The sequence below is a fragment of the Onychostruthus taczanowskii genome, unplaced genomic scaffold (genome assembly GCF_017590055.1).
Source record: "Onychostruthus taczanowskii isolate IOZ18803 unplaced genomic scaffold, ASM1759005v1 scaffold54, whole genome shotgun sequence".
NCBI classification, from domain to species: domain Eukaryota; kingdom Metazoa; phylum Chordata; class Aves; order Passeriformes; family Passeridae; genus Onychostruthus; species Onychostruthus taczanowskii.
In genome coordinates, this window is record NW_024503013.1 from 5,086,894 (window position 1) to 5,114,757 (window position 27,864).

The window sequence follows — 27,864 nt, forward strand, 5'->3', positions numbered from 1 at the left end:
ACTGCATCTGCTCCTCACTCCCTTTCTAGTCCTATTGTACGTAAAGGAGACTTGCTTTCAGAAGTGACTCTTGGTGCCTTATGGTCTGCAGTGCCCATCTTCTGGCAGTGACAGTGGAGCAGTCTGAAGGCAACTGGGCTCCTTGCTCACCTTGGGTCTGTGTCTAAGCATGCCTGGGCCATGGTGGCATCCCATTTTGCAGGGCTTGCTGGTTCCCTGTGATGCCCCATGCTGGCTCTGCCAGGGCAGTGGGAAGCAAACTTCCAGAAGGGTCCTGATCAGGGTGATGCTGCAGGCACTAGATACCGACCTGACATCAAGTTTTTGGCTCATGGGATCACCCCTCCCAAGCTCTTTTCCCACATCCTGATCAGTGGGAAAACAGTTTGGGAGGAGTGATCCCATGAGCCAAAAACTTGATGTCAGGTCAGTATCTAGTGCCCTTGTGAGGACTTTGGTGAACTTCTGCCACACTGACTGGCAGGGTTTTGGAAGCAGCCTCCCTGGTAATAGGCGACTCTGCCCTGAGCAAAACTGAAAAGCTGATACTTCACTTGCTCGGTAGTGTCCAGGTGGGCAAAAAACTCTTTCAGAGTTAACAGAAGGCAGTGACAGCTGGTTATTTCAGGTCCTCCTTCTTGGTGTGACTCATACCAAATGGGAATGTACTGAAAGGCCCCAGTACTCAGGATAGAAGGAAAAATAATAATGAGAGAAAACCTCCTAGGAGCAAGCTATTAAATTTCTGACTTCTTTCCACTTGGGTTTCTACACATTTTTTATAAACTTAAACACGGTCCATAATCACAGAAAAATAATCATTAACAAATACAGTGTAATTTCATTTATTATTCCCAGTTTTCCATTGTTCTACCAGGAGGATCTACTAAGTGCTTGGACACGCACACTTACATCTTCAGATGTGATTTGGGAGAAACATGGAAGCAATAATAATAATACCAAAAACTCTAATGGAGCTAAGCAAATTTAATTCTGAAGGGTACTGGTAAGGGACATTAGCTGTCCTAGCAGTAATCCCAGCCTATTGATTTTTCGTGAAGGATCCATTTGTTTTTGAGGTCTCTGTCAGAGAATGGTGTTTAATTCTGCAGTAAGCATGCAGCAGGAACATGTGTTATGTTTCACAGATAATGCAAAACAAAGCAATTTGTTCACCCTCCTGCTTTGACTGGAAGGCATTGCATTTTCTAGGATAACAAAAAAGGACTGCTATCCAAGCTTTCTAAGATGTTCAATAATCATAAAAATAGCGAGAAAACCTAATCTTAGAAGAATAAAAGAACTATTTTCTTGTAGATTTTCAGGTTTTTGATGTGATCAAAAGCAGTCAATTTACTGCATACAGCACAGGATACTGCTTATTGGGGATTTTAACATGAGTTTCATCAAACAGCTAAATTAAAGAAAAAACCAAAATATTCCAACTGAACTTCCAGATCCAGATCTATTTCTCAGAAACACCACTGCTGTTAAAGCTAAATACAAGTACTTTAGGAGCAGTTAAGCTTCCATTTCTCTTATGCATAATTTTACAAATATCAATAGTAAGTGACACTATGAGTAAAGACCAGGTAAAGAGCACTTTACATTTACCACCTTTTGCCAACAATCTAACTAAACCATGTTATCAGTTTTGGGATCAGCTTACCAAAAAAACGGCCTTGAAAATCCTTCTAAACACCAAACTGAGCCCATAACCTCAGAACCAGGAGGGGGTGTACTGGGCCACAATTAGTGTGTGACATATTTTATTTGAATTCTGACTAAACATAAGCATAACCAAACAGACTAAGGGTGGCTGTAAAATTATAATAGGCTAAATATTTTCAAGCGATGAAAATCAAGACAAACAGTTTAATTCAGTTTTATACTAATGACATGGAAAATGTCACAGAAAATTGAACTGGCAAAAAAGTAAAAAGAAGTTGTAAACATCATTTAGTACAAAGAAAAATTGTAGGATTACAGAGGTCAGAAGCAGTGGCAGGTAAGAAAAACAACTTTCACTTTAAAGAATGTAAGTGGAAAAAAGGTAAAAGACATAAACTCTATTTGATGGCACACACGGACTCTGAAAGGAACTGGTGCCAAGAGACTGAATGGAACCAAGATAAAAAACCATGACATTAATTTGAAATGTAACGCAGTGGCACAGCATGGAGGGTGACTTATGCCTGCACACACAGAGATCTTCCCCAGGCACAAGGAGATGCTCTCCCCATACCAAGGGAACACCCACTACTGCAAATCACCACCAAGGGGATAACATATCACCATAAGCCACCACCTCCCAGGGAACCATAGGCACAGGTAGGGACCCATTCTCACTGGCAGGGATGTGTGAGCATTTGCACATCTTCACCACCCTCCTATGGGTGCAGAACAGGGTTATGCTCATAAAAAATATGACGTTTGTGGATGGAAGCAGCTCTTCTGGAAACTGAAGATGGGTATTCTCAAGCCAACAGGCACAGTTAGGTTTATACTGCATGGGTGTGATATCAGTATTGATAAAAATTGCAGGAAGTAGCTACATAGTCCATCTATGGAGATGCCAAGGTGACACCAAACCCCTGCCATCCTGGCCTTGCAGTGCTGGTCTGCACAGGCCAGGCATTTCAGCTGCTCACCTCCATCAGCAATGCAGGCTTATGAAGAGAAAACACTTCTCACACACTCCAGCAGAAAGACCTTGCTCTATGGTATAAAAACTCTTGAACATCTCCTGAACACCAGACAGAACTTTTAAAGTACCAGACCCACAGACTGTTTAGTTTTTACTGCTGCTTTTTATCACAGCCCTCCTGGCCACCTTGTCCATCTTTGTCCACTTTGTCCAGGAGGACCAGACCTGGACTGCACCAGCAGTAGGCCTGCACCCATGCAATACTCCTAATTTCAGCAGCTGCTATTACAAGCACTGTCTCTGCTTTTAATCTGTTCCTTAATGCACCTGGAAAATGCACCTGAACCAGCACGGAGCTAGCACTGTCAGTACACAAAGTTGCTGCTAAGGTGGGAAAACAGAGTGTTTATTTTCACATATTTCTGACAGAGATAAATTATATGTATAGGGAGCAGAGTGTCCCATTTCTGCTGCCTTACATTATCTTCTCTGAGTTGGTCTTTTTGCTCTCTCTTCAGAGCTTAGTAATGCAAATTTTTCTGTATAAACTCATGCATATGCAAAAAGAGGTGGAAAGCCTGAATAAGAACATGACTGATACATTCAGGTTCTTTCCTAACCATCAGCATAAGATAAGCACACAAGACCTTGTGTACCCCACGGCTGCTTAGAGGAGAGGTGGTTCAGAGTTTAATACACACATGTAAGTTTAATGCACATTTTGAAATAGGATCTCATTTCCAGGCACAAAGTTCCACCTCATCTGTAAAAAACAGCAATTGCTTTGTGCTTGGTTTAGGTTCCCACACCAACACAGCACTTCAAATTCCAAATTCCTGGGAGTAGAGAAAGCAAAGTTTTCAGCTGCCTGTTTCTATCACTAGTGGCCTCTTCAGCATGCAACACAAACCACACAGAGCAGTCAGACTACTTGTCCTCATGATGCCCAGGTTCTTTCAGGAATTTTTTTTGTTTCAAGTTTATTGGCCAGACCTTGGTGTGAGATAAATTTCTGCAGTCCCAAGTTGGTTTTTTTACTCTGCCCTACATTAGCCTCCTGCTTTCTAAGCTGTTTTCCAAAGTTTCAGGGTTTTTCTGCTATTTTCATTTTTCCTTCCTCAAAGATAAAATTCTTTTTCAAACTTACCCGTAAGTCTGCAAACATTAAATCCCAGGGCTCGCAAATGCTGTTAACTGTGTCCACTCTCAGTGTAGGCAGGAGTGACAAGAAAATTAAAGAAAAGATGACCTCCATGTAAGAACTTCTGGGCTACATCTATATTAAGTGGTAAAATGAGGTAGAGATTGATCAGATACAGTGTGACTCATGTCTTCAGACAGAACTGCTGCCCTGTAAAACCGAGTGGCCACAACAAGCTGCACATTAAAAACAGCCTGGGGCCCATGCTAGCTCCAAACTAGCCACGCTAAAAATGTGATGGGTGCAAACAACCTTGAGCCTATGCCTTGACTTACATACATCCCATTGAAAAGTCTCTGCTGACTATTCTGGATACACAGACTTCCTTATTAGAGGGTCTGATCCTGCAAGACTGTGCAGTTAAGCTTCATTTATTTGGTTCCTGGCTGGACAACAACTGTGCCAAGAATCAGGAACACAAAATGAGACAATATAGCGCCTGATTCCTACAGTCTGAGAAAAAGTTTATTACTGTTTTTCACAAAACATGACCTAAGGACTACATCAGGACATAAATATTGATTGAAATGAAGCATTTTTATAGCTTCCAAGATCAGAAGTGTTATTAAAAAAAAAAAAAAAAAGGCTTCTTCAGGTTAGGAAAGGAACATGGAAAATAAGTTTTATCTGCCACAAACCACCATTTTGTGCAATTAAGCTATATTCCTGAACAAAAAGTATTAAAATGAAAAATAACCCCTGTTGTTACTGGTCAAAGAAAAATTGAATGTTATTTGATTCTGCTGAAAATGATCTAAAAAGATACACTAATTCCACAAACCTAAAAGCTATTTTTAGCTTTCAGTGCTACAGATGAGTTGCAAAATCTGACCCTGTGTTACAGGCTCAGACCTTCTCTAATTAAGCTCTGACTAGTTACCAAACTGACAACTGAGGAAAACAGAACCACATTTTTCTTGGTATTACAAGAGATAGGAAATATGATTTTTTTTTTTTTTTTCCCCCTGGCATGCCATGTATGTTCAAAATCAGTTCAACATGGAGAGAAATCTGTGGATTGAAACAGAGACGAGGTTACAGGCAAAGAATGATGATAACAACCCAAGCCCCAGGCTGGAGGTGTTCAGTTCAGTAGCACAAAGCTCAGCAACATGCAGGGGGTTATTTTAGGTAACAGTGCCATTTAGCCAAAATTTTTCAACTAAGATTTATCCTATCAAGTCTAAAAATGACAGGAACCCTGCAACTAATAAAAGATGTGCATGTAAATATACATGTATGGGCAAACCAAAACTTCTCTGCCATGTCTGTCACCTATTTTATTATGAAGACATGCATGGACTTTATCGAGTGCTCAGGGCAAAATCAAAGGTTGTAAATTTAATAAAGATGTACGCATACAAAACACAAGTCAGATTTACACAGCGCAGTGACTGTATTTGGAAATGTGGTGTAGAGTGTGAAGCTTATTGAAGCCAGAACCACTGTGCTCAGCAAACAGCAGCAGCAGCCTGCGAGCAAACCAGCTTCCCCAGCAGGGAGGAAGGACCATGTCTGATGACCTGTGCCTGGGGCTACAGAGTCAGAACAAAACTAAGCATTGTTAAAAGGAAGTGTGGAGATCCCAAGTGCTCCAGTCATCATTGCCACCTAAGAAGGAAGGCGGGGATGAGAATAGTGGCAAGCTGTCTCACACCCACCAGACCAGTGGCTCAGCGTGGTCTGAAGCTGATTTTTGTTCTTTCACTTTCCTGGTTTGGAATCCGGGATTGCTGTTCTCTATTTTGTGGGCATGCAGTTTCTTACACTAGAGAGGACCCGGGTACATCTGGCAGGCACAGGAAAAGTGAGCATCCTAATAAAACAGCACAGCAGACAAACCCCTTTGCTCATCACTCTTGGTCTGACCATGCAGCCCACCCTGCTGGCAGTGTCCCAGACTAGAAGCTGGAACACCACCACCTGCTTCTGTACTCTCTTTCAGAAGTTAATTTTGTGGCATTTTACAACTGATGTGCCTGTCTTTGAGGTGAGAAGGTCTCAGGCTGTGAGAAGGTGTTAGGGCAGTGGTGGAGCCTGGCCTGGAAGCCAGCATCCTCCCTTCGGTCATGACGCTGCATCCAAACCCATGGAAATTGCAACTGCACACACAACCATCTTCACTGAGGACATGCAAAAATCATTGCATGGGTATCCTAACCCAACACAAGGAAAGTTTGCTGTGTAAAGTTGCAACTTAATGTGTTTCTAGATTAAATGCTGAATGGAAGGAGGGGCATAGGAAACTTGGGAGCCCAAAGATGGAGTGAGCTGACAAAAGAAAACCCATTAAAGGACACATTCCCAGTGTTAGGGTAGACAGGCCAGCAACTGTCATGCAGACCTGCCTAAGAAGGGTAACCTGGCAGGTGACACTGATGCCAAAATCATTTTTGACAGTAACACCACTAAAAACACAGCCCTGGTGATGCCTGAATCACCAGACCCAGCTCTGTTCACTACTGTAGACATTGTAAAAAGTTAAGAAAATCTGGGGCAGTTTTGACAAGAACATCAAAATCTCTGAGGGGATTAAATAGCCTGATTTTTTCGATAAGATTAAAAGCTAAATATGGACATCATTGCTTGACTAAGCAAAAAGCAAAGAAGCATGAAAGCACACTGCAAATATCTAAGGGACATATACACCCATAACAAAATGAACAGACTTCTTTATCATAAATCAATAAGAGATATAATTGCAGGCAATGGTGTGGCATTAAAAAAACAAAGGAAATTAAAACTTATTATGAAAGAAAAAATGTCTTTGCAACAGTGATTTATTACTCCATGGTTAAATGTTCTGTATGTGCTTGTTATATTATACCAAATGATCAAGCAATGAATTTACAATACAGAAAATTCTTGTCCTGAAGGAAAGTTGAATGAATCACCTCACATTAGAATTCTAGGTTTGTCTGCATTAGACATTACTGGGAAAAAAAAAAAAAGTCTAAATTTAGATTCAGTAATCTTAAAACAATCAGTATCATCTGATCCAGAGATGTAAGCAGTCTGCAGCAGTTACAGCTGCTGCAACAAACAAGGCAAAGATTTATTATGTAAGCTATTAAACACCCATTATACACAATGCATTGTGTTCCCTGGCTTGCCAAGAATGACAAAAACACATTGAACAGTGCTAAGGTTGAAAGAGACTCTGCAACCCAAACTCAGCTAGAAAAGTACAAGAGCAGGATTGTGCTGCCAGGCTTTGCAAGGTGCTGACACACAGTCAAATAAATAGTATTGGAGGAGCACAGAACATGAAGTTGTGCCTTCAAGCCTCTCTCCACGCAAGGCTTCGAAGACTCACAATCCTTGTTTTGATTTAAAAGACAACTTGCGACCAACACCTGCTGTGATGGATTTTCACAAGTTCCTCAGTGCAGTTGGTGGTCTAGCATGTTTCAGTGCATCGTACCACTTTTAGTATTTGCTTCTGACAGACTTCCAGAGGAAGCAGACTGACTTCCTACTCTTCTCCAACACAGTTGGTACACTTAAATTAAGCTGTGCACCTTCGTCTATTGTAGAAAATCTACAGCAGAGGCTGCTCAACAGGAACAGGGCCTGGGAAGAACAGGTCATTTCCTCTTCCCTGGTGGCCATGGTAGTAAGTCACACTAGTGTTGCCACATTGAAGAACCAGGATAAGTTAATTAACACCTCTTTGCAGCATTGCAATAGAATAAATCTTTTTACAGAATCAAGCATAGGCCCTCTCTTCTCCCAAAAATCTTCCATTTTAACTAAATTTTTAGAAAACACCCTCCAGATTTACCAAACCAAGTTCTTCATATGTTATGAACATTTCACATACCAAAATTCTTCAACTGTTGCTGAACTGGAAGTAAAGGACAGAAGATGGATTTACAGAGAAAGCATTACATCCTCAAGTCAATGGTCTAAAACAGTTCTGCTTTTCAAACAAACAGCTAATGTGATTGACAGGTTAATAATGAGTGCTTTTAAAAAAGTCTGACAATGTAGACTCACCTCATGTTCATGCATACTGATGTCTACCAGCAGCACTGACTACGTGTTTATGTTGGCTCAGTTTGCTACTGCATTTGCCATCTTTCCTTCTGGTGTCTTCTTAATGGTCAACTCCAAGAAGTTGTTTTTCTCTCCTGGTCTCATGCTATGCCAGTGAGCAGACATGCAAAAGAAACTGGGAGGGAGCTGAGACAGCTGACCCAGACTGTCCACGGGCATATTCCACACCACAGAACATCACTTTTTGTTTATTTTTTATTATCATCATTATTACTGCATTTTACTTTATTTTCAATTATTAAACTGTTCCTATCTCAACATACAAGTTTTACTTCAATCCTCCTCCCCATTCCACCAGGGTGGAGAGAGGAGGGGCATGAGTGAGTGGCTGTGCGGTGCTTAATTTCCATTGGGGCTTCAACCACAACAGCATGAAAGCTAACAGGGCAGGAGATTTACTGTGAATCTTCACACATGCCCTCACTTAGTCAAATACAGTGGCAAGATAATGGCCAGTTGCTATGATACCGTGGCTCCCTTCATTCAATGAAAATACTGAAGTCACTATTCTGCCAGTATTACACACTTCCCAACAACTACAACATTCCTGTGGCCCTTATCTGTTATTCTTACATGCTACGATCTCATTGCTAATATGAATGTGTGCTTCTTGCAATTTGCATTTTCCAATTTGCTTCTGCTGTATTTTGCAGGAAATCATCTTCATACTGAATGAGGCTTGTGAGTCTCTGATTATTTTTATCTAACATGGGTAAGTAACCCTCTTGTACTGCACATGATCATCTTTTCCTGTTCGTGTCTTTTGTACCTCTAACTTATCTTGGAAAAGTGGAATTTTCCTCTGGGTCACTAATTTTGTCAGGAATTCTTTAACCAGGTAAGTTCTGACTGCAGGAAATGCAGTTCTTCAAAATCTAAAGCTGTCCTAAATGAACCTAAATGCCTCTAAGTCTTGTTAGAATTGATTATTTGAGACAGGATACTGGATTTGAAAATAACACATTTGTGTTTGTACAGTACTTTGAAGGTGCAATGTGCTGCATTTCCCCGTTCTTGGCCACCACCACGAGTTTGGTGAATCCAGTGTATAGCACACGACTGGAGTTAAGATACAGCATTTTCAGCAGGAATTGGACATTAACAGGACTACTGCTATGTTATGACAGATCAATGACAACATCCTGCAAAGAAGCCACACTTTAACAGAGCTGTCAACAAATCAGGGACAGAGGAGCAAATGGCCAGTTCTCTCTCATGCTGTTCAAACAACAAAACTGCCAGGCACACATGCTTGCAGCTGAGAAAACACAGGCATTAAGGTCTATTTTCCTTTCTGATTAAAACAATTGTTTTAGCAGTTGAAGTCTGACAGCTTCCGGGAGCTTCTGTGTGCTTATATGGTCCCACTGCTTCTGGTTCTATCTTCCTTGCAAGAAGGTCTGTATTTCCCTGGCCATAACTCAATTCCTCGTTCATGTTCCCAGTCAACCCTTTTCACTTTTGAAATATATTCAAACCCAGTCCTCAAGTTCACAGCCAGAGGTTCTGCTGAAAGAGGTTGATCTAGCAAAATGGTCTTACTTCTGTCTTGCTTTCTACCTGCACTCCCTCCTTTCCTGAATACAGTCTTTCTTATTTCAAGTCCACTTCCCCTTTAATATCTCCCATTGGTTTTCCTCTTTTCCTTCTGAACCATGCCACCATGACTCTTCTGGGTTATGCAAATCCTTCCTTCTCTTCATTGCCTTGTTAAAAATGTTTCCTTATATCCATTCACACTCTTCAGTCAAAGTGAAATTGCATTCATGTGACTATAATGAACAAGTGACATGTGGATGCCTTCCTAGCAAAGGGGGAAAGCTCCTTCTTTCATAGTGTGCTTGCCAAGTTTGATACTGTTAGTCACAGCCTCCCTGTCCTTCGGTTTTGTAATTTTTCCTTTCACATTCAAGAATATTTGCTTGTCTGGGGCTTCACCTACATGTCCCACCATGGCATTTTGGTGTTTCTGCTGCCTTCTCTCTGTGGACTTGACTCTTCTACTGTGTGTGTTTGCCTTACCCACAAAAACTGGGGTTATTTCTGAACTTGGACTATATTTTACTGTCCTCTGTTTTTGCTGCTGCCACTGTTTCATTGCCATTCCCGGATGATCCTGTATCAGTCCTTCCCTCTAGTACTTGTAGCATCCTCTAGTGCCAAGCTGGCAGGTGATTCCTCTTCTCCCCGAAACCTCTGAATTTTGAATGGCTTTAAAAACTAAGACAAAAAACAGGGAGACTCCCAATGAAGTTTAAAGTTTAGAGAGCCACACAGCAGAAGGATTGGAACCAATCTTAGTGTCTGAGACAAGAGTAAACATGGAAGGGGCATCAGGCCTTCAGAAGAGCTGCCAAGAGAAGGACTATGTTAAGATCACAGCCTAGGGAACACTGGGGGACAATGCAGTCTGGGACAACTGGCTGAAGTGCTGGGTCATGTCAGGTTTGGCTGCTCTGACTGCAGCCCCCTGGCTCCCTGTGACTCATATGCTGCATTCAGCTGGTGCATCTCAGACTTGAAAACCTGCAAGTTTTTCCACCCTGGAGGAAAAGTGATCAGGTGGATGAAACTTAGGAGTTAGTCAGTAAAGGTTTAGGGTTTTGGAAGGTGTGACAGGATGCTGAAGGCAGAAAAAGCTCCTGGTTTGATGCAAATGTCAGCATGGATCTTTTAATTAGAAACTTTGGCTGTCCCTGGAGCAGCCAATGCTGCCTGTGAAACTGATCATCCAGACATGCTCTCTGAATCCAAGAATACCCTTTCCTTATTGCCAAGCTATCTGACTCCCACTTTTTTTTTTTTTTTGTATCCTTCACTATCTTTTGTTCTGCTCTGAGCATTGGGAGAACCAGAATTTGCTGGCCTACCACACTGCTTTGCTTTTCTACCATGCCACCTTCCTTTCTTCATCAAACTTTGCTGAAGGACAGGTTAGGTCCTGTGAATTAAGTAGCAGGTTGAGGATTGCTGGATTCTCAGGAACCCTTATTAAATCGAAAGCATTCCTCCTCCCCATATAAAATTACTCTGAGATACTCCATGTCTCAAGATGCACCAAAAAGTAATATCTCTTTTTAACGTACTGTCATCTTATGTTGTTGTTTAAAAATTTTAACATCTTCCAAAGTTAAAAAAAAAAGTGCATAGATAATCTCTTAAATTCCCTGCTTATGTGAAGTTCTAATGTTAAAGATTTTGAGCAAGTCTTATCTAATTAGAGCCTAGGACTTAATTACTTCTCTCCTGAAAGATGAGCCTCTGGGAGATAATTTTATGGAGATAGTATGCCTTGAGCAAAACACAGAAAATAGTTTTATGTCAAAACTTAAGAAAACAGATGTTTCATCATATAGATTGTTGTTTTGCATATGGGTTGTATTTATAAAGTCTTCGCTGTCTAGCATAGACAGGCAACCAAAACTGAAATCAGAGAAAATAGCAGAAGAATTGATAAAAGGTCACAATTAAGTTCTTTCTTCATTGTGAAATCTATTACATGTTCACTTTATTAACTAAGACATGCCACTCCACCCCATTCCCTTTCTTCTGTACTCCCAGCAATATACTGGGATTCCTTGTGTGGATTATCTAATAGCAGGGAAGGTATAGATGCACCATTATCACTCCTGTTGTCACATGAGATATATTACATAGAGTTTTAGGCAGAATACTTTGTCCTGGATACAGAAATGAATTATCTATCCATTCTGTGAAAGAAGAGACAAGCTAAGCCAGAAGTATAGCAGCAGACTCATGCGGCTTCCAGACTGGCTTCAGCTTAGAATTAATCATTCCTTATGATCTTTATGGATCTGCATTCCCACTGGTGAGTCTTTTTGTAATTGTGTTAACTCTTAAGGGCATTTCTTTATTGACTTATTAAAAAAAAAACCCCTTAAGCCTGCTGCTGTACTGCCTGTGCAGGGAAGTGTAGTAAAATATGGGGAACCAGTCACTTAATTCAGAGTGATAGCAGTGAGAGCAGTGAGTACAAGTATCAGGATCAGTTTCTTATTTTTCCCCTTTTCATTTTCTGATGGCTCTTACAATTTGGTTTGTTTTCTTCTGAGCTTAATAGGCAAGTATTAAACAGTTTAAGCCTAGAGTTTGAGCGAAGTTTGACTGGTCAATATTCTCTGTATGGAAAAGTGTTTGAATTTTATTGTGGTGTCTTACCCCAGTTTGTGACTAATGCTCTCTTTTCGATTATAGGTGTGGTGACCTATATACAGGGTGTTTAGCAGAAAGCTATTCCCTATAAAATTTCACATATGGATTCAAACTCAAAGTTCCTCCCTCCTCCATTGCATTAATTTTTTATGGCTCCCTTATTAAAAAAACCTTAATTTTTAAACAAGTCAAAATTACTTAGGATTTAACACCTTTTTATTTTGATGCATAAGCTTATCTTAGGACAAATGCTCTTATGTTCTCGTGTTTAATACCACATGTCCACAAGTATATGTGTATGTATGTAAAAAAGATGTAAAAGTAACCTTACACCTTTATAAACATGCATGCTTATACAAGTACAAATACATATGCTCCTAGTTTTTTGGTAGCCCTTGCTTCCAATAAAGATTTTAGTCGAAATTCCAAAGTATGGATTTAATTTAGGATTAATCAAGCAATTTGTACAGCAGTAGGAATTTATCGTTATAAATGTATAACAAATATGTGCCTTTTACATAAACTTAAAATAATGTTTCTAATTAGCAAACGGAATCCAACATTTTCTAGCTGTCTCATTAAAATGAAATTAGATGCAGAGTTGGGAATTTTAATTCCAAATATACACCTTTATTGCTGAAACATGTTCCTGAATGAATTCCTAGACTCTTTCACTAAATGTCCATGCAAATGAAGTTGTAAAACATGGGATCAAATCTTGTTAACATCCCTTTCCAGAATTATGACACTGAAAGAACTTCAGAAGGAAAAAGGGGATTATATAAATTTATCCTCCTCTGCTCAATGGATTTCTACACTGTTTGTTGTGAATGATTATGTCCTTAGAGTAAAAATAATGTAACAAAAACCAAAAAGCAACAAAAAACCCCAAACCCCACAAACAAACAAAAACAAACAAAAAACCCACCACCCTAGAATACCTCGGTTCTTTCTACAATACAATTTAGTATTTCTAAGGCAACTCAAGAAAAGGATTAAAAAATATTAAGAAATAATGGCTTTAAGTCCTAATGGCAGGGAGGAGTTTCAAACAAATTTGCAATCACTGAGGTCTTACTCCAGACCATTTTTGCTCTAGATCTGTAAACCTTAAAGAAAAAGGCAATTTTTAAAGAGCTTCAAGGGAAATAATTCTCTGTGCAAATACCCACATCAAGCCAACAAACCACACAGCTACAGCTGGGGGCTTTGAACGTGACGTGTGGAGTGTAGAGACCAGCCTCCAGCTGTGCACACCTTCCTCCTTCTGCAAGCAGCACACAGGAAGAGGGACTTTTTCCAGAGAGGTTAGGACCTCTTTTGACTCAGGCAAATAGGGGTCAGCAGTGGGAGGTGGGACACAATAAACTCATTAACAAACTCCTGGAGTCAGGTCCACCCTGGAGCTCCCACTCCAGTGAATGCTATAATTTTGTGAGGGAAGAGCAGATCTGGGACAGGCAGCATGCAGCAGCATGCTGGACCCGGCCCATGCCTTCAAGACCACTATCACTGCTCCGCTTCCAGCCCTCTGAGTCCCTCAGACCCACAGAGGGGAGAGGCAGAGGTGCCAAAACACAGAAGATGAGGGAAGGGGAGGATGAAGGTGGAGGGAGACAGCCTTGACAAGCAAAAGTTGCTAAATGCTATAATTAGATGGTCAGACTTTATTTCACAGATTTTTCTCCCCTGTCCCTTGTCTCTTCTCTTATATTGGGACAGTTAAATATTCATACGTATCCATACAGTTTTCAGCCTTATACTGTTAAAGACCATTGTTGTATCTTTTTTGGTCTAATTTTCCAGAATCAGTCTTGAGTTCTAATCCCATCGAGCCCTTTCATCCTACATGGGGTGTTTACTTTCTATACCTTGTTTTACAAAGGCATATGTGATACAAGTCATACAAGTCTAATTCATGTCTTCTCTAGAAAAATAATCCCCTTTTGTTTTGCTAAATGGCACTGAGATGTGCAGTTAATAGAAAAACACAAATATACAAAGATAGTGAAGGATGTTTCTGCTAAGCTCTCTGGTGACTTATGTGTGCCTCACTTAGAGTGCTGACCTAAGTAAAAGCTTGATCTGCATCAGATGTAGTGAACTTCACTGACTTCCTTGAAGATTTATTAATGAGAGGCCAAAGAGTCAGGCTGCAAGGCTGCTTGGCTGCATGAGTAACTGTGAGAAATTCACCCAGTCATTCTGGCATGATGCACAGAAGATGGAGCTGATCAATAAATTCCAAATCACCTATTTTCTCTGGAAAATTATCAGAGTCTGGTATACAAATAAACAACTACCACGCAGATCCAAACTTCAAATATAAGAAAGAGCAAGGGAATTAAGAGATTTGTGCATGTCTTGTGCACCATGTTCCAAGAAAGGCCCCAGAAAGTAGCCCTTTGTTGGAGAAGGTTATGAAGTGAAGGAAAAAAGGCAATGTAAAGGTCCTTAATTTCATCTCATAGAAAATACCATATGTTTTTGCATGCTTCATTAATGCTCCCTGGTTTATTGACTAGAAACACACAGCGAGTCCAACCTTCAGGGGTCAGCAGTGCTCAGGATATCTCTGAACAGGCGACTGTGGGGACTATGGAAAAAGGGCTGATTCTGCACAGAATTAATGCTGCACTTTTAGGTTGTATGGTTCGGAATTTGAAGAGCAGTTCACTGAAAATCACTCCCTATCTCACAAATACCACCAATCACCAGGGCTCTTCTCTGAAACAAAGCAGTATTTCATTCAGAGGGTGCACTTAGAGATTATTCTTGTAAACAGATTTGCAAGATTGCAAATGCTCAGTTTACTCCCTAGTTTTGAAATTAGATAAATACAGAAGCCTTTTCTGAGCTTTCTAGTGCAGAGAGTCCTGTGTCTTATGAGTGATAACATTCATTTTTGGAAAGCCTAATACTATCAGACTAGCTGTATATTCTCTGGAATAAAACTTGCTAAATGCAGCAGACTTGCTGTGGCTGTGCTGAAATACAAACAGTGTAAAGAAAGGCTGCTGCTTCACTCTCATTTTTATGCGCATTGGTCTTTCATAGACTGTTCTGCCTGAATTTCAGTTTTAGTAGATTATCTTCAAATTAGGGCTCAGGATGTACTTACAATTTAATGCCTTACTCCACTAGAAGCCTAACAATTTAAATGCAAGGGAGCAAAATCTTTATAGCTTTGCTCTGTCTTGACAATATGTTTATGGACTCTTTCTAGCATACACAGGCATACATGCATGCAAAGCCAACAGGTGGAAGTGAAATGACTCAAACAATTAATCCTTCCTGTTACAACGTTATTGCTATTCCAGGCTTTCTTACTCTTGTTAAAGGACAGTGGATTGAATAAAAAGGGAATAAGAAGTGTGATGGATAGGAAAATATAACGATAACAGTATAATAAACTATTGCTTACCATGTCCTGAGTGTTTGCAAAATCTGCCTCTTTCGAGCTACACTGCACCAAAAGCATTATAATATTAATCAGGGCAACACAAAGCAATACATATTTGTATCAAAATCTACTTAAGTGTACTGAGCATTCCCGCTCCCTAAAAGCAAAACCAAAATAAAAGCAAAAAAAAAAGAGATTTTAATCTCATTGTAATAGTACATGACACACTACTAATGCTTCTGCATATACAGAGGTATGTTGATATCTGATTAAAAATACAGTCTGAGCCTTAGCACACTGTCTTGCATGCAGACTTTTACTGAATACATGATAAACTACTCTTTATCTGAGAATCACAGTCATAACCCCTCAAGGTATTTTTATTTGACCTCGAATGAACATGAAAAAGGGGTTCACAGAGCAGCCATTTCTTTGCTATTTCTGCAGCATCTCTCAAGGCAGTGGCAGTGCAGCTTTAGTGTAGAAAGTGTTAGTGCTTCTGAAACATGTAATTAGAGTAAATCTTGAACTGAACTTGACTTTATTTTATATTTAATTACACAATGTCAAAAATACTTTGATCTGCATTAATGCAGTTGCTGGAATAAAATTACTTTCAGTCATTTAGTGTTTTGATCCCACGTTTAGCTACATCATCCAGTCTTCAAGAACTGATGCTCTTTTACACTGCAAGCTGTTTCTTACCCCTATTACCCCTAGGAGACTTACCACAAGAGAGTAACATATCTTGAATCCAGGTTTAGCCACAAAGTAGTCATCGGATTTGAAAGTTATCTTTATGTGATTTGTCCTTGATGTTATTCTTGGAGGTACTTCCTTGTGTCCACACCACCGTCCTCGAATAACTGTGCTGGTCTCTGATACATCTTCCACTTCCACGAAGTCATACCTGACAAAGAGTGTGAAGACTCAGTTTCTGCTGACTCTGTTTACAGACAGTGTTTGCAAATTGACAGGAGCACAGCTGGAGACACAAAGACAACTGTCCCTTGTTCTCCACTCCAAAACATCAGACTAAATATTACAAATGGTGGACAAGTTTGTGTGCCACTAAATACACTAACCTGCAAACTACTGCCTGAGTGCTCAAATGACTGATTTCTGTGCTCCTGGAACATGACAGTATTTGCTACCACGTTAAAAGAGCAATAAGAGGCACTTGCATGTGCTTAGTATACAGTAAGCATACCCATTGCATTTCATGTGGTGGATAAATAATTTAAAGACCTGATAAAATATTATTTAAGGCAAGCTGCCCAACCTGAGCAGCTGCAAGCACTTGTGCACTTTCTGGTGGTCACCCAACTCCCTGCGGCAGCAGCAGCCACAGGCGCCCGCCTGCTCTGTCAGTCAGAGGGCTAGAGAGGGGCAGCCACTGTGCCAGGAGCAAAGGGAGATGCTGGAGGGACACAGGGCAGTGCATAATACTGAAAGGTGCTTTTCAAGACCTTCTTTGTAGGTGGAACATTGCTCCTGCAGCTGGTTTGGAAAGATTTATGTCTAGCTTTCAAGCAGGAAAGCGTGCTGCTGCTCTGCGTGCTGCAGTGGGGAGTTCATGTGCATGCTGTCACCAGGGAAAATGAAACAGCACATCTTGTTCTGTGAAAAGACCCATTTTGGCCAGGCACCTGTGCCACAGCACTGATGCCTGAGCCCAAAGAGGGCTCTGCCAGAAGCAGAAGGCACTAAACCCCAAGGATGAAGGGACACAGTGGCAGCACTCACTGCTCCAGCCTGCGCATTCACCCGCTTGGATATAAATGACCATATAGATAAATAAATAAATAAATGAGTAAAGTTACTGAGCTGGAGAATAAGGGGACAAAGAATGAAGTTCTGCTTTTTACTGCATCTATGACAAAATGTGTCTCAATATCTTTGGAGCCAGAATTAGGCCCCACACATTGCTGCCAGTGAGGCAGAGGTGATGACAAGAGGGGCAGCTTGAGTGCCATCCTCACAGTACAGTTAAGCCTTAAAACTCTGGAGGTCTTTACCAGGAATGTTTTCTATTATCAAAGCATCTGCTCCCTCCAAAGAAGGAGCTCAGGACTGTTGAGTGATTCTTGCTAGCAATGCACTGCTTCCCACCCCCAAGTCTGTGGGCCAAGCACCCTCCTCCCTGCCCAGTTGTGGGAGTTGAATAGCTCTGTAAATAACAGACCTGCTTTTCTTTTTCTGCTGAGAGCCCATGAGAAAAAAACCACAAGTACTATGTGGTTTGAGAATATCAGCTCTGCTGCTTTTATATTCACCAATGCCAAATTGCACAGAACAGAAAATAACAGACCCACCATGACCACTTAAATCTGCCCAAACTCTGCTGAAATACTTTTTGAAGCACACCAAGATTTAGTTCCAGACAGAAGTAAACTTGTCTCCATCTCCCTCCACCAACCCAAGCTCCCACTCCCTGGTGGCGATGGATGTGGTACCCAGCAGAGCTCCCAAGGATCCACCCCGGCCCCCTGGGAAGCAGGGAACTGTGAATGCCTACTGCAACACAAGGGGTTGTGGTGTTCGACAGGAGATAACCTTGTAAGCTTTGGTGAAAGCTGTCCTGACTGGCCTCGCCATTTTTGAATGACAGAAGCCAGACCCAGCAGCAAAACCAGGGAAAACACAGGGACTTTCAAGGATTATATCTGCTTTCAACAGCAGAGGCTTTGCTGCAATGATCATGGAAGTAGGTGTATTCTCAGTTGCTTCTGTGCATCCAAGGAGCCTCAGAGGCTGGGTAATTTAATTGCTTTTCAGAATCATCTCTTATCAAGTGCCTGTGGAAATGCTAACAGCACTTCTTGAACATTCTGTAAGACCTTGAATATTTCCTCTCCTTCTTCAGAAGCTCTGAAGAAATATAGCTCTGCTAAAATATACCTTTTCATTCCTCAGCCTGAATGAATTTCAATCAGCTCAGACTTAATAGTATGCAAATTACAATAATTAGCATTAATAAAAAATTGAAAGAAAACACTAGGAAGTTTCTGGAGAAAAAAGCTTAAGGTCAAAAGCAAATACAAAGGCAAGATAAGGTGCAGAGGTGCTGAATTACTTGTCCAGTAGGCCCAGCCTTCAAGCATATGCTTAGCTCTTGGCATTCATTTCAATTAAAACAGTCCTGGCTGTCTTGCTAAAGCAGCACTGCAGGGATTGTCAGGGACTGAAACTGCAGAAAGGATCTAGTTTTGGAAAATATATTGAGCATTAGCAAAACATCCAACTGCATACAGTATTTAACAGACTTAAAGCCATCACAATCTGTCTGACCAAAAAATTCCTTTCTCTGGAAGTAATACTACCCAAATAAAGGTATTCCAGAAACTCTAGGGAAAGTTTTACTGCAGAAAAGGATGTGATATTTCTCCAGCACTATGGATGATGGAAGGTCTTTGCTTTTCTCTGCATTCTAAATTAGGTGCTCTGGAAAAAGCAAGCAGACTGTCTTCCAAGATGCTCTCCAAGCACATAATGCCAGTAACAGCTTGACTTTCCCTCAGTGTGGCACCACCTTTAATGGCTTTTGACAGAGAATACTTCATCTTTTTTTTTTTCCCCAGTAAATTAGTCCTCTGTTTCAAAGTTGCAATGCTTTAAGGTCAGCCACAGTTTATCCACTATGTAAATATTAACAGGCTGCTTCTGTGTGCATTAGGATCTGAAACTGGGAAAGCATTTGGGGTACTGGGAGGTTACTGTTGTTACTGACTCTGCTGCTGATCTTGGACCAACATCATCAGAGCAGACCTGCCAAGGAGCAGGGAAGGAGAGCCAATTTTAAGCTGCATTCTTTTATTGCTATATGGAAAACAAACCTGCAGGAATGGTTCCCTCTATCAGCAATGCAGAAAATTTAACAAAGAAAAATAAGGAAAAAAATCCATCCTGTAAAATGCCTGCAGAGATGCCAAGCCCTACAAACACAAGTTAATTGACAAAGATAAGATAAGATAAGAAGAGGCTGGGTATGCAGGAACACTAACAATCAAGTTCTGTGCACAGATAAGGTGTAAGTAACAACATGATCACGCAGAGCTGGAGGCTGAGACTTGAGCATTTCAAGTAAGTAGCATCACAGCAATCTGCCTTTTTGGAGGGCATGGGAATCCTGAGCCTGTTTTCTCCCACAGAAAAGAGAGCTGAATAAAAGAAATATAAACACATGGATTTATACTGTTTTAGTGAATGCTGGCAAGATTCACATCTGTACTCTACTAATGCAAAACAGTTTATGCACCCAGGTTCATCAGCCAGATCAGCTTAGCTTAAGGTCACTTTTGCTTAAAAGGGGAACCAAAGCAACTGGGATATAATACGGTAGGCTTTAAAAGATTTACAGATACATCGGCACGCATCAGTACACTGACGTTTGTGGACCTACATTTGAAAGTTTTAAAAGGAATTGTACCAGTGAAGAGTAAAAATAAAGTAATTTGAACATAATTCTATTTTTCAATACATTTTTATCTGTCCCTCACACCCTAATATAAATGCTTACCTACTCATTCAAACCTTCTAGAGCCCTCTACCTACTGAAAAAGACGTTTCTGGCCTAGATGAAATGCAACAGAGGTGACAGAGGACAAAATCCTATTAAAGTAGCACCTATGTTGTTAGATAGCTAGATTTGAGCATAAAAGTACCTTGTGCTTAAAACGTTATAGAAGGACTAAAACCTGACAAAACTGCTTTGGGTCCAGGACAACTCAGTTTATTTATGAACTCAAACACCAATTTCAGCTGGGAGAGCCCCTTAAAGGTCTGTCCTCCTTGCAAGGACATCCTAGACCCACCCAGAGATGCCCTGATTTTGCTTTGCAGTCTCATGCCAGTGAGCTCAAAGGTGGTCTTAAGAACCCTTTGCAGAACTTTCACTTGGCACTCACCTGCAGATCTCATTTTCGGGTTCCTCCAGCCCAAACTGATTATCAAAAGCCAGCTGGATCCTGGTGCTCTCTGGGGAGTGGAGCCGCCACGTCAGCAGGAGGTTCCTGGGGTAGCTGCTGGGGAAGCGAGGACTGTGGATGCAGCCGTTCCCTGCCACGCTGATGGTCTCTTCTTTTCGGTACAAGTCTGTGAGGTGATTGCTCTCTGTTAGTAGTCACAACTTGTAGAAATTAGTATGTTGTTCCAGTTACAGGAAGGCAAAAAACACAACAGTTTATAACACAGCACAATTATTAGCATTTCAAGTCTATCAAATGTTTGGTCTAGGAGCAGTAATTATTAAATAGGAAGTACTGCATTTTCTCTTAATTCAATCCCCTATTAAACAGTAAGAACAAGAGAGCTCAAGTATATAAACTCTTTATTTTACAAGAAATGTACAATTATATTTTTACATTTATATTGATTATATAAGTTCATTCTCACCACTTTGGTTTTAAAACAATCAAATAATAAAAGCTTGAAAACAATGAAGTAAGACAGACTGCAATAAAAAAAAAAAATAAATAGTCCTGCTTCCCAAATTTTGTGCTCTGGGGAGCAATGCCCTCTAAACAAAAGCAGAAATGAAGGGCTGCAGAAAAATGAGTATGGGTGAATTAAAATTTCTTTACTGTGCTTAAGTATTTCCTCCCAGAAACATGTGTAAGGTCATGTTTTGATTTTATTTAGAAATATATATAAAATATGTAAAGGTAATTTTTGATTGTATTTATATGGTTTGAACCATTTTCTGCCTATGGTCTGGTTACTCAAACAGCTACTCCATGCTTATACCAATATAACTGAGGCCAGATCCTATCCCATCAACCATCTTACTCAGTAACTTCAAGACAAATAGCCAAGTCTTTACTTAATTATAATTTCACAACTTTTGCCTGAGCAAATATTTAATTGTTCCTAAAGTTTACTTTTACCGAGGTAAAACCTCTGCTGCTGTAAATCCATGGCTCCAAGGATTATAGGAACTGTGTCAAGACTCAGATCTCTAAAGTCAAAATGTCTTCTCAGTTGCACCATGCACTTACACTGCCCAGACGTTTCTGATACTGGAATTTGGGTCAGTTTGCATCAAAGAACTGTAAATAACCATTTTCCCATCCATTGACAACTTTAGTACGGAGAAATTTTGAGGATCAGAAGGCTCCAAGGCAACATTCAGATGACAGCAGGTTTTAGTTCCCAGTCAAGACATCCACTTCTGAGCCTTCCTAGCCCACATGATGTGTGGGGATCTACATGAATTTGGACACTTGTTTTCATGTAAACACCCAAACTCTGGTGTTTTTATCTTAAACTGAACATCACTCCACTTTGCTGAATGCCACGTCAACCTCCAGTTCTACTGCAATCAACAGAAATAGAAAACTGGTCCCTTCTCCTGAATCTGGCTACTGAGGAAGAACAAAAGGGGGAAAAATATCTCCACCAGGCCACTCCGTGAACACTGGAAATACAAAACCAAAGCAACCAGTCACAGCCATCTGTCACACACACTAATCTAAGTCTTCACTTTTGAAATAAAATCTAATGTGTGACTGAATTTTTCTAAGTTCTTTATATGAAATAAATATACTTGTTTTATAAATGCTCATTGAAACCAGGAATCCAGACAAACAGTACAAACTTCTTGATTAGTACATCTATTTTTCAGATTGTTTTTCTCTGGTTCCTGGCTGTAAATACCTCCCTGCATGCTGCTGTAAACAAAGCATGGTTGTCTAACCATTCATTGTACTCTTCTGACAGCACAGTAATTCTAAGCTTCCAAACAACCTGAAACTCAGAAGAAAAAAGTACTATGTTTCTTATAAAACTATCTCCACAGACCTAATTGTGACATCTTTCTAAGATGCTTTCACACTCTGAGCCACCCTTTCTAAGCAAACATAGCCCTGGTTCAAAAAGTGCAGAACTAGTCAGTTTTGTTTCATTCTGCTTTAACCAAACAATTTGCATTGGAAAAGTGCCAATTTGGTGAAAATAAAGACCACCCACCTATTAGTTTTGTTGCTGTTTTCATCAGGGACATCTATGCTGAAGTCTGTTTTGTATTTGCTTTTGCTCTAAAAAAAGGGCAAAAAAGACATCTGCGGGGGTTTTTTTCCCCTGATCTGGAATGAAACAAAATGTCCAGCCAACACTACTGAGCTCTTACTGAAATCCTGAGGACCTCTGAACTCTGAAAACACCCAGTACACTAAGAGGACACTATTTCACAGGACTTTATCCAAAATATCCAAGAAATGGGATAAAAATAAACCAGATTTGATGATAACAAATTCTCGTGAAAAACAACCATTCCCTAAGTCAGAACAAAAGTTACTGCAGTATAGCATGGCAAAACTCATCCAGTAGCTGAGAGTCCATTACTCTTCTTTCTCGAACAGCAAACTATTGTCATTTTCCCTCTGTCACCATGCACTTCACCGTGTGGTTCAATCTGGTTCATTATTCTGAGGGAAAGGTTCCCTTTTCCCAGGCAGTCCTAGCACAGGCTTTAGTCTCATGTCGTCAGCTGCTGAAATTAGAGTTCTGGGGACAGTATCTCTGAAATGTGCTCATACACATACCCCCAAACAAAACATCTGTGCACACCACACCAACTGAGAATGAACACTACCTTCTCTCTTATACATCAAGAAGAGGGTCTGTCACAGCTTTTCATTTAAATTAAACTCTGAATCGTGCAGACTACAGCGCTCTGCCTGCAAGGCAGTTACACCTGACCAAGACTAGTGCTGAAATGTCATGGCTGGCACAGCTCTGCAGTATCCAAGATGTACAGGTACATGAAGCAATAGAGCTGCATGTGTTATGAAGCTTAAAAATCAAAGCACAATAACTTGTTATTTTCATCATGGTAAATGTGGCAATTATAAAGTCATTGTGGAGGAAAGGTTGGAGAGAAGCATGGGGATAAAATTCTCACTATAGTAAAATAAGGGATATTCAAATACTCCACCCTGAGGAAAAGCCTCTCCCACAAAGGAAGAAAGTATGTTTGATGAGAATGGCCATAAATAAATACTGTTTCTATAGCCACATGGGATAAAATCTAAAGCTATTCGGAGCCTTCACCCAATGCTGGAGCAGACTTTTGGAGCTCTGAGACAGCCTGATTCCCTCTCACCCTCCTCACCATGCACTAAATTACAACCTGAAGTGGTGTAGCCAGCACTGTGATCAAACACCACAGAATGTTCTAAGGTGCTTTTCATTAGGATTTCACAGATAGGACACAGTCAGCACAGAGTCGCTCCCAGGAGGCTGGCTCCTCATGAATCATCAAGCATCTGGGAAACAGCTTGAGGAGATGTGGGCAACACTCACACCTTTTGTATCAACAAAGCTATGAGACTAAAATAAGACCTTTCCAAGCAGACAAGATACACTGGGGGAACTCATGGAAATCACACATTCACCAAGGGGAAAGTTGGGATAAAAAACATTTAATAAAAGATATAGGCAAAGACAGTGCATCTTTCAAGGCACTGAACTGTCCCATGTTGCAACACAACACAATGCAGCACTACACCGTGTCCTGGATGTCACATTCTAGCTGTATTCCATAATGCTTTATGGGAGGAAATAAAACACGACACTACATAATGCACTGCCTGTCACATTTACTAAAAAGCATATAAAATCATTTCACAATGAATAAAAGCAGGTGCTAAGTCATAAGGCAAAAAGGCCATTTAGACCATACACAGAAGGAGGATATTCTAGATGGCAGAAGCCACAAACACATCCTTGCACTGGGGGAGAAAAACTATCTCATAAGGAAGACGAGTGGGAAGCAATCTGGAAGACATCCTTTTTGGTGAGGCAATTCCCTGTAGAGAGTCTGTGCCAATTGTGAAGCAGCTTGCTCTATATTTTATTTATCTGAACTAATCTCTCCTTTTATTTGTCCCCTAATTCTTTCGCAACCACTAATTTTAAACATAATGGCATACATGATAGTCCAGCTGTCCAGAGGAGCTCCCATTTAAATGCTCAAGGCAACTGCATTTTCCAAAGTGCTTGCCTTCCTCCCCCTGCAAGGAGTGCATCTGGCTGTCAGAGTGGAAACTGGGATGTACAGTTCAATATTCAGGAAAATGTGCTTGTCTCAAGACAGTCCCCACCATGGGTGCCCAGTGCATCCAATCCCAGTGAGGCCATGCTGCAGGAGCAGCAAGAATCAGAAAAGTGCATTTCATCCTGTGTTTTCTCTGGATGCCTGCACTTCCTTGTGAGCTTTAGCAACATATCAACACTTTGCTTTTAATGACATGCCTATTACTACAGACAGCAGTCTGCTTGTATCATCATCATTCAACAGACAATGAATTCCTTCACTAAATCAATGGTAATAATAATAAAATCCCAACCAACCTAAAAGGTAATTTCTAACTGATAATAGCTAATAGGACATCTGTTCTGTGATATAACCAGCAAGGAGAGTCTGTAAGTGTCAATTCCTTTAGAAAGAATAAGAATTACGAAAATGACCTTGTCTAAGGACCTAACCAACAATATGGAATACTCAGCTCTACCCTTCTAAGGTTTCTGGAATTTCAACACTTCCAACACTTCCCTAAGGTGTTGTTTTGTTTGTAAGCTTGCTTCTCTCTTTCTTCCCCTTGGGAAATTTGGCCAACCAACTTTGATACAGCAGTAAAGGCTGAAAAAATACCATACTCCGAATGTATTATGACAAGAAATACACCCTCTGAAATGCCATGGAGTGCAACCTCATGAGCTCATCCTCTAGCACAGCTGAGGAGAGAGTTTCTGAGAACCATGGTGAAGTTCATTTTATTACTTATGAAAGTATTTGTTATTTCAGGAAAGGACCTTAGGATTTTGTACGTGGGAGTTTTCCAGATATAACTCTCCTCCCCCCATTGCTGTTGTCTTAAAAAAAAATTAAAAAATACAGCAGTCAGTGGTTTGCCACCAGTTTTTAAACAAATGAGATAACCTTCAGGGAGAATAATAGCTCTTCAGCTCCTCCAGTTGAAAATTAGCCTGATCTAAATAGCTGAATCCACAGAGAAGCAAAGAACAGTGAAACACTTTTGAACCCAGACCACAAATCAGTTCATCTCAGGGACAGGAATGCCAAGTGAGTTGTATTTATCATAGCCTGTTCACTGGCTTTTTTTTCACTCCCTACCCTCCTGCAATAAGCAGAAACTTTGTTATCCATAAGGTTCTGTGTAAATCAGATGAAAAGATGACAAGAGTTAATTGTAAAAATAGTGTATGCCATAGCTGATCACTTGTTGGGAAGATGCAAAACAGTAAGGTCATTTTCCTTGTTAAAAATAGAGCAGGTTTTGGACTTGTTTTTTTAGTTTTTGTGGGTTTGTCTGTTTAAATGGATAAAAACAATAAAATGAATCCTAGACAGTGAACACAATATCACACTTCTGCTCTCTAATGCAAAATATAATCCCATATGGTAGTACCAGTCCTACACATCCCTGTCCTTTTAACAACAGAGGCCCAACTCACCTAAGTCAGCTCTGCTCCCATCACTATTCACCAGCAGTTCTCCAAGAAGGCAAACCAAAGGAGGGAAAGGATTGGGATGGTCAGTGATAAAAGAGGTACAGCACACTTCCAGACAGGCTAAAAGATCCAAATTGTCTCTTACAGAGGCACTAATTTTAGAAACAGCCAATCTGATATAAGGATGTATATGTAGGAGTATATTAAGGCAGTGGATGCATCTAAAACATCACTTGAAGTTGCTTTCAGCTTTATTCAACTTCAATAACCCCATTTATTTCAAGAACACAACAAACTTATAGTTAAGCTCATACTTAAGGAGTTTGCTGGATCAAGACCCAAAAAAAGAAAACAGCATTTTAACACCACCTAACATGTTACTTACCACCCAGAAAATGAATAATTAAAAAGTGAACCTAAATCCCACAAAAGCTGATGAAAGACTATCAGCTTGGTTGGTTTGCCACTGGACTTCAAAGAAGAAGCTCCAGGTACCTGCTCATTCTCTTATTAACAGGCTTCTTCTTTTTATCAGGAGCATGAAAGATACTCCAAGCAACATCACAGTTCAAATCTAAAGCATGACCTGTTCTGTCACAGAGGTAATATCAAAAGATGCTCTCTGCATGTTCAGCTAAATTCAGACCTCACATGTGATCAGCTCACTCCATGTCCCTGAGCTGTGTGCAGATCTTTGCTAGAAAAATATATCCATAGAGGATTTACAAAAGAAATAAAATTGAGCTTTAGTTTAAAGAAACAAAATTAGCCAGGACACAACACCAGTACAGAAGGTATCAGAAGGTATACAGAAGGTACAGATGTACTCTAGACATCAAAAATTCAATTCAGAGCCATCATCCATTTGGTAATAGAAGGGTTAGTAGTCTGCCTGTGGTTCTGTGCAGAGCAACCCCACTAGTCTTGGTGGCATCAATCTGTGGTTGAACATGACCTCAGCAAAGACCACTTATGAGAATTTTAAATGACCACTTGATAAGGAAGTCCAGGCACATATTTCAAAGAGACAGCCTATCTCTATGCTTCTCACTATAATAAGCATAGTTTTATTTGCGTTTAATAATACTGTTTTTCCTGTGAAATGGTCACCATCATAACTGCATTTTGCATACAGAACTGAAAAAGCAGTTCTGAAATGAAGAACAGGCGGGACTGCATTTTGGTGGGGTGAAGGCTCTCCTTTTACCTGTTGCAGTGGGGGCCTTGCTCAGACTTCCACAGATGAAAACTGTGAAAACAATTCCTTAATTATGTTTATAAAGATACTGAACTCAGATCAGTTTGCTTTTAGCAGTGACTTGTATTACTTGTTTTTATGACTTCTTGATAAAGATTTTCTTCTACACAAAAGAACATCCTATCCATCTTATAGTAAAGCAAAAGTGTCTTTAGAAAAGTAACATATGTTAGGCCAACATATAAAACACTTGGTTAACTGCTAGCTCTTTCCTGATGGGTGGTAGTGTTGCAATGCACCTCTGTTGGACTCTTAAGCCAACAGCAAACTGAATGCTGTATATTTATGTATTTCTTTCCCTTGGGATTTTATAATTAAGTATGAAAGAAGGAAATGCATATATCAAGAATGTGTAACTCTAATGATGTGCAGTACGACTAATGCATATATCCTCATGATTGTGAGCATAAAAACACATAAAACCTTGAGAAACCATGAGAAAAAAAATACAGAAGGAAATGGTTCTCCTGGTGCTGCAAAGAGCTTAAGGGAAACACGATAACTGAAGCAGATGTCTGCAGTGAGTGCCAACATCTTTGTAAGAAGGCTGGTACATAAAACTTCTGTAGTGCCTTGGACAAGATGGTGCCAATTAGAGACACAATTGCTATTAAGAACAAACACTGGACACTGGCGCATAATGTTTTGCA

General features: G+C 40.3%; 1 protein-coding gene across 4 annotated transcripts in view; it reads right to left on the minus strand.

The window, feature by feature from the left end:
• Positions 1-27,864, minus strand: part of PDGFD (platelet derived growth factor D) — a 136,970-nt gene that overhangs the window by 37,749 nt on the left and 71,357 nt on the right. The window contains exons 2-4 of one of the 4 annotated variants that reach the window (XM_041417031.1): positions 20,391-20,577; positions 16,213-16,393; positions 15,505-15,546 (exon numbers count right to left, since the gene is read on the minus strand). In XM_041417031.1, coding sequence (XP_041272965.1) covers positions 15,505-15,546; positions 16,213-16,393; positions 20,391-20,577 — 410 coding nt within the window. Of the gene's footprint in view, positions 1-15,504; positions 15,547-16,212; positions 16,394-20,390; positions 20,596-27,864 lie in introns of all 4 variants that reach the window. The other 3 variants (XM_041417030.1, XM_041417033.1, XM_041417032.1) reach the window with 3 other exon arrangements.